Below are 13,277 nucleotides of genomic sequence, written 5' to 3'. Positions count from 1 at the left end.
ACAAAAAGAGGTCCACAAAAACAAAGTACATTAGTAAAGAAAATAATATAATTCAAAATTTTGGTAGGTTTTTCCAAAAATGAAAAGAAATTCCAAAAGAAGCTTTTTGTACTCGTAAGAAGAAACTGGTGAAATCGGCTTGGACCTAAAATAATAAAGCCCACAAAGACAAAAATAATAAAGTAAAGAAATAACAAAAATAACACATATATGATATATCTTCTTTTGTAAGCGTCAACTTCTTCATTAATGCTTCATGGAGAATTAAAAAAAAAAAAAGCAATAAATTATTTAAAAACTGCTATAAAAATAAAACCAACAGAGACTGATATTGTAATAAAGAGGTAAACCAAAAGAAGAAAGCAAACCTGGTCCTTGAAAAGGTCTTTATTTTCAATTTGTTCAAGGGACCAAGAGAGCACAATTTCAGTGAAGCCATGATCATTAGGAACTGCTCTCATCTTCTTTGAACGTTCTCCCTTCATCATTTCTTCTTATATCTGCATTCAATATATATATATTAATCATTCACATCAAAAACCCATTTGGCCATTTCTCTGTGACACTTTTATAGACAGAGAGGAAAGGAAGGAGCTTTCTTATCTAGGAAGGAAACAAGTAAGAGAAAAAGGTACCTGGGAATAGGGATGGCCATACCCATTGGGTAATGGATATCCAACCCTACCCGATCCAAATGTTTCGGATAATACCCGGTTCTTAATGGGTAGAGCTCAACCGGGTAGGGTATGGATATTACCCGAATTTTTCGGGTAGGGTATGGATATTATCCATACCCTACCCCAAAAAAAAAAAAAAAAAAAAAAAAAAAAAACCTAATCACCGTCACTCAGTCTCACGCTCAGTCTCTCTGCCTCTCCAGTCCAGTCCTCACCGTCACTCTCTCTCTCTCTCAGAGCTCTCCAGTCTCCGCCTCTCCTCACCGTCACTCTCTCCAGTCTCCGCCTCTACTCGCCGTCGTTTCCGCCCTCCAAATCGCCGATCGCGTTTACAACCTCGTCTACGGTATCTATCTCTCTCTCTCTCTTATAGTCTTTGTTTGGTTGCTCAGAAAATTTTGAATTCTAATTTTACTTTTTGGATGTCATATGATTGACGGAGGTGGTGCTAACTTTTGGTTTGGTTGGTCAGAAATGTGAGGAAACATTTTCATACCCATTGGTTTTCCTTCTTTTGCTAGTTTGGCTTCAAAAGAAAATTCTTTTCTGTGGTTATCTGGGTTTGACGTTTTGGGAGGATTTTGTTGATAATTAGCTTTTGTTTCCTTTTCTAGACTGAATTTGTCAACTGGTCAGTTTTTTGTTCTTTGCATGTTGTTTACTTGTGTTGTCTTGTTGAATTTGTCGTCTGGGTGTGTGTTAGATTTTGATTTTAGAGTTTGAATTTAGCTGGGTATGTGTCAAATTTGGTTTTTGATTGAATTTTATCAACTCGGTATGTGTTAGATTTGGTGTTTGAAGCTTACTCTTAGCAGCTAGTTTCACGAATAAATCTAATTTTTCAGTTTTTGAATGTGCTTTGGTAATTGGTTATGCAGTTAGTCATGATCTTGTATATAGATCTTAAAATGTCCAAAGATCTTCAATCGCAGTTCTTTCCTTCCACCTCAAGATGTCACATGATCGAATTCCCAGTTATCTTGTACTTTTTGTCATATATTTGTACTCCTATTTTTATTTACAAGAGCTTCTATACAATAATAAGTTTGTTTAGCGGGTAAGATAATGCTGATCTGCATTAGTTGGAAAACTTTCTAGGGAATGCTCATTCAACATTAAGTCTTGCGTGAAGGAGACCAACCAATAGTAGACACTTTAGCTTTGGATATTTTAATAGTTCTTTGTCTTATGCCTGTTCAATGACTGAGGTCACTGGGGTTAATTAGTATTTTAATCAGGTTGATTATTAGTTCATATAAAACTATACCCTTGTATACAGAGCACGTTTCTACAAATGACAAATGCTAATGACCATCTACTAGAATCTTGTTTAGTAAGGAATTTGGTGAATATTTCCTCTTAAAGAACAAAGGAGGAAAAAAAAAAGAGTCTATATTGTTAGTTAGTATTAGTTGAACTCCCCAATCCCTTACATTTCTGGATTTTGAATGTTTTCATTACTTTATTATGCCTTATAATCTATTAATAGCTGCAACAACTTTACTTGCTTATCTTCCTAGCACTTGTTATATGCTTACTTTTTTCTAACCAAGGTATTTTTTTTCTTGCATGTTGCAATAATATGGCATCAGCTAGGAAATTTCATTAACATGGTGCCCTTGGAATAGTATAACAACAAGATTTTCTCTTGCTGAGCAGCAAAAATGGCTTTGGCTTCTTCTGTAAAAGTGGTTCTAGGCTCAATTGCTTTTGCAATCTTTTGGGTATTGGCAGTTTTCCCAGCTGTTCCTTTTCTACCAATTGGGAGGACTGCATATGATGTAATTGATCTTCAAATCCTTGGTCTTCTCTTTGGGACCATGGTTGTCAGTGTATATGGTTGTCAGTGAACATGATGATACAATGAAGGAGCTATTTGTCAACTCAAAGTTATAAAATTCTTATGCTTTCTTCTCTTATTTGCAATCTTTATGTTTTGATATATGAATGTGTTATGAAGGTTTAGATATGGTATGACTCTATTATGATATATAAATGAAACTTTCTTGGTTTCCATTTATCACTTTTTTTTTTTCATTTTTTTTATTGATTAGTTTTTTCTTTTTTAAGATTGGTTAGTTTTTATGTTATAATGTTTTGAATAAAAAAAAAAAAAAAATTAAATGGGTTTCGGGTTCGGGTAGGGTATGGATATCCATGGGTAATATGTTCGGGTAATATTCGGGTATAGATATTATCGGGTATTGATAATCGGGTATCCATGGGTAAAATTTTCGGGTCGGGTATGGGTATATCCGATCCATACCCGATCCATGGCCATCCCTACCTGGGAATCCTTAGTGCGGACATTACCCCCTTTTTTTTTTGATAAACAGTACGGGCATTACTGGTTATCGAAGGAGAGGCATGTTATATTGATATACGTTACGGGCATTACTGATGCTTTTGATTGAGGGTATTTTAGGGAGGATAAAATTAAAAATTAAAAAATAAAAAAATGGATGGAAAACTTTTCGGAGGGTGTGTAGTTGGGAGAGAGAGAGAAAAAAAAAAAAGGCCTGGGTGTTTTCTCCTTGAGCCCACTAGAAAGATTTCTCCCTGCCTATAGCATCCGCTTCTACTTTATAATAAGATCAAGACACCAATTAATTTTTTGTACAGGTGGGGATTGAATTTCAAATATTTTATTTAACCATCAGAAGACTTTACCAGTTGAGCTAACTGAAACTCACTATATTGTTTTTCTATGTTTAACTAGAAGTGATTTTTTTTTTCTAGATGTGATTTTTTTTTTAATAAATTTGGTTGATTACTTTCTTCTTCTTTTTTTGTTGGTTGTTTGTCACTTTTTTGTTTTAGTTGGGTACCATTTTTTAACAAGGGTATATGAGTAAATTTATACAAACTTACTTTTTCCAGCCTTCCACTTTTCCACTCCCAACCAAAAAAAAAGTGAGAAATTAAAATTTTTTCTACCCTCTCACTTTTCTATCCTTTCATAATTTTCTATCATTCCACTTTTCCATCCCTCCAACCAAACAGACCCTTAGGGTGTATTTGATAAAATAGATTTTAGGGAGGATGAAAAAAAAATGTGGAGAGAAAAAAATGGCGAGACCCAGATATTTTCTCCCTGAGCCCACCAAAAAGTTGGGTAGGGAGAAATTTGAGGGTAAATGACAAAATTGCCATCCAGGTGCCCCTTTCTTTTTCTTTTTCTTTTTTCTTTGCTTTTGATTTTGCTTTACCTGGGTAGTGCACGTGGGTTTCACCCAAATTTATTAATATTTTTTTTTAAGCATCTATTTGGGATGAGCTAAAAAATTCAACTTATTTACACTTTCAGCTTATTTTTGCTACTATTTATGAGTCTCACTGCATTTTTTGATATTATTCACGAATCTCACTGTACTATTTAACTTATTTTTAACCTATTTTCTACACTTTTAGTAAAAAATGTCCACCCTTCCAACCAAATGGACCCTTAGGATGTGTTTGGTAGAGTAGATTTTAGGGAGGATGAAAAAAAAAAAAAAAATGAGGAGAGAAAACATTTTAGAGTGTGTTTGGTTGGAATGGGAGAAGGGAAAAAAATAGTGAGGTCCAGATGTTTTCTCCCTAGGCCCACCAAAAAGTTGAGTAGGGAGAAATTTGGGGGTAAATGACGAAATTGTCATCTAGTTGCCCCTTTCTTTTTCTTTTTTCTTTTTTCTTTGCTTTTGCTTTACCTGGGCAATGCACATGGGTTTCACCCAAATTTATTAATATTTTTTTAAGCATCCTTTGGGATGAGGTAAAAAATTCAGTTTATCTACACTTTTAGCTTATTTTTGCTATTATTCATAGGTCTCACTGCACTTTTCGATATTATTTACTGGTCCCACTGTACTATTTAACTTATTTTTTAACCTATTTTCTACACTTTTAGTAAAAAAATTTCAGTTTCAACTAAATAAGCTGTTCCTAGATGGACACTAACTTTCCTAGGACTTTGGCTCCTTTTTATTTTTTTTTATTTTTCCTTTGTTCTTTTGATTTCTTGGGCTGTGGCGTGGTGCTTTGTTTTGTTTGTCTTCTTCTTTTCCTTTTTCTTATCTTTTTTTTTTTTTAAACTAGACATGATTTTTATTTTTTTATAAATTTTGATGATTTCCTTTTCTTTTCTTTTCTTATTCTTGTCACTTTTTGGGCATTATTTTTTATTAAGGGTATATGAGTAAATTTATTCAAACTCACTTTTTCCTTCCCTCCACTTTTCCACTCCCAACCAAATAAAAAGGAGGGAAATCAAAATCTTTTCTATCCTCCCACTTTTTTATCCTCCCATCATTTTCTATCCTCCAACTTTTCTAACCCTCTAACCAAACAGACCCTTAGTCTTTCTTTTACTTCTAGTCTTTCTTCCTTCGTCCCTCAACAATACTATGGTTGCTTGGTTTGTTTTCCTCTCCTTCCTCCTTTTCTATTTCTTCCTCTTCCTTTTTTTCTTTTTTCACAAGTAAAACCGCCATTGCTTCATTATTTTTTTTTTCACCTTCTCTATTTATAACTTCATACATGTATATATATTAATGAGATTTGACTCATTTGAGAGGGTCTGAGAGTGAGAGGTTCAGAGCTTTGTTCTTACCTAGAAAAAAACAACATTACACAGGAATGAAATGGAATGAATGGAATTTAAAACATTGTTTGAAACTCTATAAGCAAAGTCATCTGTGCAAATGGGTGGAAGTGGAGACTGGAGAGTTGTCTCTTGCATCAGTCCGCCAATCGGTTGTAGTTGCTGAATCCTGTGCTTGATTTCTCATGTTTGTGTTTTGCGTGGGGAAAATGATGGAGAGGCTAAGAGACTTGAAGAAGAAGAAGAAGGAGATGGGACCAGGGTTTTAGTTTGACAGTTTTAGAATTGGGGGAAAAAGAATGTAGTTTTATCATTCGATAGTTTTAGAATTGAAACCATATGTTTATGTTTTTTTTTATAGGTATAAAACTAAATCAAATCCATCTTTTTTCATGTTACCACATTAACTATACTCGACCTAATTTAATTCCCATTTAAGGTTTAATTATAGTGTTGTTGGGATTTTGGATAAGTTTAAAATCTAGTTTATTGTTCACCATTTATGGGCAATCAAAAGAAAGAATATATGGCCAATAGCCTTCTAGCTTAACTGGTTGATAAATTTTTATATTTTTAATAGATATATTCAAGATTCAAATCTCTCCTCTTGCAACTATTAAATTATTAAAAATAATAATAATAAACCAAGAAAGTATGTACATCTATATATCATATTTTAAAGATATGGGGGGGGGGGGGGGGGTAAAATATCAAGTCTTATAAATATAGCTCCACTGAGTTATCTTCGTATTATTTTTAGCCGAGCATGTTGTAACTTAAATAAATTTTTCTTCTTTTAAAAAATAAAGAAAGTAACATTACATTGTCATTTCAAACAATTTTGTTTGAAATGAGAGAGTGGCACAAATCTTTGATAGTAACGCTCTCAGAAGACAAACTTATTGTATCACACTCTAAAGATAGGAAAAGCCAAATTGATCTATTCTTAAACAGAAGCACTTCATCTATATATTATAGATATGCATGCATATAGTTCTTTTTGGAAGATTCATCTATATATATCTGTAGTTTATTAATAAACAAGAACTTATATGTGATAGGTGACTTCCCTCTATAGCAAATTGTTGGGAAATTTAGGCCTCGGTTGATAGAATTAACAAGTTTTAAACTCAAGTTGTTAATTAGATCAATTATAAATAATCCTTGTTCAAACAAAGAAACATTAATATCATGCACAATGGAATTGTAAATAAGAAAAGATATGATGACCCAGAAAAACCAATGAAACAAACTAGATTCACTGTAAAAAATCTGGGGGGAAACCTTCCCAAAAAGCAATCCACTATAATAAAGAGAAGTTTTAGATCTAGTATAAAATCTTTGTCCCTAGACTCTACAATCTCAGTAAATGAACTCATAGCAGAAACCTTCTACCACTTCAGAACTCCTAAACTCTTCAATATATGAACGCTCCACCCACAATCACAATTGGAACCTCCAATTGATTTCAAGAACCTCTTGAAGGTTTTCCTCATAATAGCAAGTCTGTGGTGGTTGCTATGACTTCAACTTCTTCACCAATGGAATCTTCAGATCTACTTAATTCGAAACTCTTTGGTTTGGTGAAATAGAAAAAACTTAGTTACAAAACCCTAGTAGCATAAACTGAGTGTTTTTCTCTCTAAAAATCCTCCTAATAGGTGGCTTATGATAACCTTTAAATACCTGTTCAAACAGATCTCAATTCGGGCTTCAAACGAATAAGTTATGGGCTTTTTCGTGTTGCTGATCCGCAAAGCTCGATTGATTGAGCTTTTATCGAGCTGCTATCGAGGAGACAATAAGTTTGAGCTTCTATTGAGAGGTATCGAGCTACTATCAAGGTACATATTGAAAATGTGTTTTTCTTTACCTTTTCTTGAGTAAACTTTGTGTCTTCAACTTGGTTTTCAATTACTACTTTAAGACACATCAAAACTCAATAAAATACACATAATTTGGCATCGTTTGACAATACCAAAACACATGATCTTAACACAAATAATTTTTTGGGTAAATTACAAACTTACCCACCTATGATTTGATCGGAATTTAAGTTGCCTACTTGTGGTTTGAAATATGACACTTCACCCACCTGAAGTTTAACCGAAATTTATGTTACTTACTTGTAGTTTGAAATACCATGATGCAAGTGTTCCACTGGAATCTTTTTGATATTGTATTTATATGTTTTTTGTATTTTTGGAGGGGAGAGACATAAAAGTAGAGTAAAATGATATATTTAACCATGTTTTTAACAAAAGTAGGTTATAGAACTCTAACTGAGCTAATCTCAGGTGGGTAAAGTGTTAAATTTCATACTACAAGTAGGTAAGTTGTAATTTGCCCTAATTCTTTCCACGCTCAACTAAAAAACAATTCTTTCACAACTTAATCCAAACAAACGAAAAGTTCTACTATATATGTTAGGCAATAGAAATTCTAAGTTTATGCCCAAGTAATCATTAATCAACATTCCAAGTTCTGGATTATGTAGTATATCATTCTGAAAGTTAAAAAAAAAAAAAAAATATATATATATATATATATATATATAGAACATAATAAGAAAGGAAAAAAGATTCCTACAATTTTTACCCCACATAATAAAATGCTTATCGGCCTAGCTATTAAGTTGAATAGTATTTCTTTCATCTTTTTGAGAAAGGTATGTAAACATACAATTGCGGGGAAACTACACTTTACCCATCTGTGGTTTTGACCTGTTTTAATAGTGCCTACCTGTAGTTTAAAAGTTGTCACTTAACTCACCTGAGATGGCCTCCGTTAGACTCCCATTACCCATCTCTACCATTTCTGTTAAAAAATCCCCTCTACTATATAAGCCAAAATTAGAACCCAAATAGAACCCTAAAAAGAAGAACGAACTCTCTCCCTCTCTCTACTTGAGAATCCTTAAAAATCCCCAAAACCCATAATCCCTTTCTCTCTTCTCTTAGATTGCCCAAGTGAAATCTGAACATTTGCGAGCAAGGAGGTGTATTGAAGCTTGGGTTTTCCTCTGCATCAACTTTAGCCCAATCTTCTTCACACTCTCCATCAAAACATCACTTTAAATGAACACCATCCTTTGCACACACAAGTAATTTTACAACCTGTTTTGTAAAACAATTTTTGAAGCCATGGTAGTCGCGACCCACTTATTGAACTCCACAGGATCAAAAATCTCCAAGCTATAAATTTCCCCATCAACCAAAATCAGATATAAAGTACTTCTCACAAAACCGCCATCAACAACAATTAAGAATGAAATTCATTTTTACACAAATCTATACCCCCACCCCAAAAAAAGATATCAATCCAGATTGATTTCTTTTTTTGAGGAAATCCAGCTGGATTTCTAATTATACAATAAAAGCTCCACCTTTATAAGGTATAGTCTTCACAAAGTTTGCCTTTGAGGAAAGATTCGAGGTTGGATTTTACCTTGTTTTTGAGATCTTCTTCTACAGAGATGGTTTTGAAAGTCGAAGGATGCGTGAAAGGAACAGATCTCCACCGTCCGTTGCCTTGTTGGTCTTTGCTGGGGTTTTTTGCAGATTTCTTGTTTTTTTGCGTGAAAGATTTCTTGTGTTTTTTGCAGATTTTTTTTTTTTATTTTTACTTGCGTGAAAGATTTCTTGTTTTTTTGCGTGAATAGATGCGTGAAAGATTTCTTGTTTTTTTGCAGATTTTTCTTTTTACTTGCAAATCTAGGTTTTTTTTTAGAGAACCTAGCAAAAGAGAAAGGGTTAGAGTTTTAGAGTTTTAGCGAATCTGTGGGTGTATGTTCACATAGATCTATGGCTTTGTTTGTAACAGTAGGTGTATTGGTTTTCTTGTCATTGTAAAAGTATGTTTGGCAATTGCAGTGAGCATTGGGAAAGAACGTTAAACGCATCATTCCATTTACATTTCTGGGTTTTGATTGTGAAGAAGAAGAAAAATGAGAGAAAAGAGGAGAGAGACAAAATATAATGAAAAAGACACATTTACCCCTATTTTTAACGGTGAAAAGGGAGAGGTGGGTAACGGGGGTCTAACGGAGGCCACCTCAGGTGGGTTAAGTGACAACTTTTAAACCACGGGTAGGCACTGTTAAAACGGGCCAAACCACAGGTGGGTAAAGTGCAATTTCCCCTACAATTGATTATGCCTTTTCTTTTAGTTTGCTAGTAGCATTCTAGAAAATGTAACTCTTCTTAACATTCCAATCGTGACTTGACAACTCATGGTAGATCAGGATTATTCTATGCCAAACGACAATGAAACAAGAAAAAGGGGAAACCAATTGGGAAAATGTTGTGTGTGTATATATAATAGACTTGCCTTAAGAAAACGATTAAAAGAAGAGTAAACATGAACATTAATCTCACACCATACATACCTGAATTAGATGGTCTGAGCTTTTTGTTTTATCTTCCTTGTGGATGTGTAAACCTTCTTGTTTGTTTGTTATACTTCACGTTGTTGATCAGTAAGTATGTTCTTTTTTTTTTCCCCTTTCTTTTTTTTTTTTTTTTTGAGAAAAAAGTATGCTCATTTTAAGAGTCTGGTATTCCTGGGAATCTTTAGTGCGGGCATTACTTTTTTTTTTGGATAAACAGTACGGGCATTATTACTGGTTATCAAAAGAAAGGCATATTATATTTATATACATTTAGCACCGACGTCTTTGGCTTTGTTTATTTAAACCTTAAAAGAGAATGGATGAAAGCATTGAACGAGTACCAAGATTCAGATACCTTATGGAAAAGGAAAAGTAAAGAGAGAGGTTACAAAACTATTTTAAGGCTATTTGGGCATAGAAGCAAAGTCCCTCGTTTTTTTTTTTTTTTTTTTTTTTTTTTTTTTTTTTTTTTTTTTTTTTTTTCAGGTTAGCATTTAGAAAACGCCACATTATGAGCACTAGCAATGGAGATGTAAAAAAATACATATTTTACATCTCCAAACACTACTTTATCTATTTTACCAACCCATCCAACGATACACGTAACATTTCTGTTTTTATTTTTACATATAACCCAATAAAATAATATAAACTACTTAATACAAAAATAAAATAAAATAAGTAAGAAAAGAGAGAGTGTGAGAGATTAAAAAAGTCTTTTTTTTTTTTTCTTTACGACCCCATGAGCATATATGCAACCTCACCGTAGTTAGGATGGAAAATTTGTTGGGTTTACATATCCGGATGGAGCATGATTTTAAGGATCTAGTAGCTAAAATAGCAACTGGGGGGGGGGGGGGTTTAAGGTTTTGAAAAGCTAATATTTGGGGTTCAATCTCTACTTACATAAAAAATCGATTAGTATTTTATTCTGATAATAAAGAGCACAGGCATCATAAATAGATTGAAATTCTATAAAAATAATTAAATAAGAAATTGAGGGAAGCTGTTGTATAGTAATTCTATATATTATCTCGAAATTACCCATAGTTTTATTTAAAAATCCCAATTTTACCCATAGTTATATGACATGGGGGTGATGAAGTTGTTGCAATATTTTTAAACTACAACACACATCTAAGGCTTTGCAATATTTGTAATGTCTTCCTTAAGAGCATAAGCATCAGTAGGTGTAAAAGTTTCCTTCTATTTTACAATAAAAACCTACTTTTTTCTATTTTACACAATCAATTTGCAAAAACACCCACATCAAATTATCTCTAATACACCATCTTTTATTAAAATAATACTTTCTCACATTTTTTTTTTAAATTTCCCTTACCCATACACAGCCCCACCACCTTACCACACACCACTTTTCTGAACACTCTCTCTCTTTCTTTTTCTCCTTATTCTTTCTACTTTCTTCTTTCTTCTTCTACTTTTTTTATTCTTCAGTATCTTCTTTCTTTTTTCTTCCTCTTTTTCTTTTGCTATTCTTTCTTTCTTCTTCCTTTTCATTTCAAATAAAAAGAAAAAATTCTCTCTTTCTCCCCTTTTCTTTCTCTATCAAATCGGTGCTCTCTTCAAATCTGAAAAATATCTCTCTACCAAGCCTCCATGGCTCAATACACTCACACTCTCTCTCATGGTAGCAACAAGTTTCGGTTTTGGGTTTATTTGTATTTTGCCAAATGGGTTTATGTTATGTTTTATTTTGAGTTGATTTTGCTTTAAGTTGATTTTAGGCTTGGTTTGTGATGATTTTCATTAATTTTGGGTTGATTATGTTTGAATTAAATTGATGTTGTAATCGGTTGGTTGTGGTGGCGGCGGTAGTGGTTGGTTAGTTGTGATGGTGGATGGATGTTGGTGGTCTTGGCATTGAAGAGTGGGTGAGAGAAAGTCTAACAAGGCAAGGGAGAGGAGAGAGAAAAAAATAAAATAATCATATAGAAAGCTATAGTAACCGTGCATAGATGCATGATTACTGTAGCAATTTTGCATATAAACAGTGTTTTAGACAGACTAATGTGGGTAGTTTTTGAGCAAAAGTGTGTAAAATTGTGTAAAATTTGCAACTTTTTCTATTTTGCACTGACTAGTGCAAGTGCTCTAAGAATAATAATTAAGGTTTCCTATCTTTAAACTTCAAATATATATGTTCAGTAACTTAACTTCCTCTATCGTTTGTTATATATTAAAAACAACTTATTCTTTTTTTAAAATTTTATATTAAGTTATTCTATTGTTTCTTATATTCAAATTTGATAACACAAATTTGTTTATATCGTTACAAATTTATAATTTAATATTAACTTAATTGTTATTATTATTAATAAGAAGGATCATCATAAGTATGAAAAAATCCTTTATATATATACTAGCCTTTGAGCACGCACTCACACGAGTGCTCAGAGGTTCTTTTATTTTTTTTAGTAAAAATTAATAATTTGTATCTATTTTAGTATAATTTAGAAATATATATATTTTTATTTTTCAAACAAATAAAAATGATAAACTTTAAAGATAAGTAGTAACTGTAATTTCTTTTTTAAATGTGAAGGGAAAAAATCCTAAATTTTAGAAATTATTTTTTTGAATTCAAAACAAAATTTGTTATTTGATATTTATGACCCTATTTCTAAATAAAGTTACCCTTTATTAATGAGGGTATTTTTGAACCACATAAAAATCCAATTGAAAGAGAAGAATCCTCTTATATATAGTATAGATTATATATATATTGTAGAGGCTTGGGCTCGAGTGACCAAGAACGGCCCATGTAACCAAGGTCCAAGGCTAGCCAGGGTAACAAAGGCTATCCCAGGCAACTGGAACTAGCCCAACACTATAGGGATAGGCCTAGTCCAATGAAAAATGTGCAAGGGTCTAAGGATTAGCGTTTGGGTGAATCCTATTGTGTCCAGGCCAGGTTAGGCTCAATACCGACTAACAAGCCAAGGGGAGGCTGATTAGGGGACGGTTAAACATAATTGCTTTTCGGGGTTTTGTGTAATTGCAACATATATGTTGGGATAATAGCGTTGGTTTTTATTTATATTTCTTGTAAGTAGCATTGGTTATTTCTTAACATTTAACACACACAAAAAAAAAAAAAAACCAATGATGAAATGGGATTTTAATCAAATAAATAAATAAAGGAGTCTATCCAAATGTTTAAAAGTGATACAAATAAGAAGGGGAAAAAATAATAATCCACCTTATAGGGCGCATAATACTATTCATAGAAACTTTGGAGTTGATAATTAATGGAGTCAATTTCGTATTATACCGACCAGTATTAATCATTCATGAAGCTAGACTGGTACAAAAATATTGTAATTTCATATTGATTTAAATACCGGTTGTACTAGAGCTGTTTGGCCGTATTAGGGTATATATCAGATTTTCAGCAAGATAATGGATACTAAACCGGTACCAAACTTACAGACAGAAACAACTCTCTCTCTTCACTTCAATCCATACTTTCTAGTTTCTACCTTTCTTCTTCTATTTTTCCTCTTTACACTAACAATGAAGACATGCTATATGGTGGTGAGCGACAACGCTGGTGAATGGCCGTTTGTGTGTCCTTGAGAGAGAGATATGTAAGTGAAAGAGCCTT

General features: G+C 32.9%; 1 protein-coding gene and 1 long non-coding RNA gene across 2 annotated transcripts in view; one reads left to right on the top strand and one right to left on the bottom strand.

The window, feature by feature from the left end:
- Positions 1–804, bottom strand: part of LOC115978677 — a 31,097-nt gene extending 30,293 nt beyond the window's left edge. Inside the window, 1 exon segment of the mRNA XM_031100521.1 lies at positions 369–804. Within this exon segment, the coding sequence (XP_030956381.1) occupies positions 369–488 (120 nt within the window). The 5' untranslated portion in view covers positions 489–804.
- Positions 805–841: 37 nt separating this feature from the next.
- LOC115978678 lies at positions 842–2,596 on the top strand. The gene is made up of 2 exons (XR_004088812.1): positions 842–1,023; positions 2,270–2,596. It is a non-coding gene; the product is annotated as an uncharacterized LOC115978678 (long non-coding RNA).
- Positions 2,597–13,277: the final 10,681 nt, after the last annotated feature.

This window comes from Quercus lobata, chromosome 3 (assembly GCF_001633185.2).
Source record: "Quercus lobata isolate SW786 chromosome 3, ValleyOak3.0 Primary Assembly, whole genome shotgun sequence".
In the NCBI taxonomy this organism is placed as follows: domain Eukaryota; kingdom Viridiplantae; phylum Streptophyta; class Magnoliopsida; order Fagales; family Fagaceae; genus Quercus; species Quercus lobata.
This window is presented reverse-complemented; position numbering and strand designations above follow the sequence as displayed.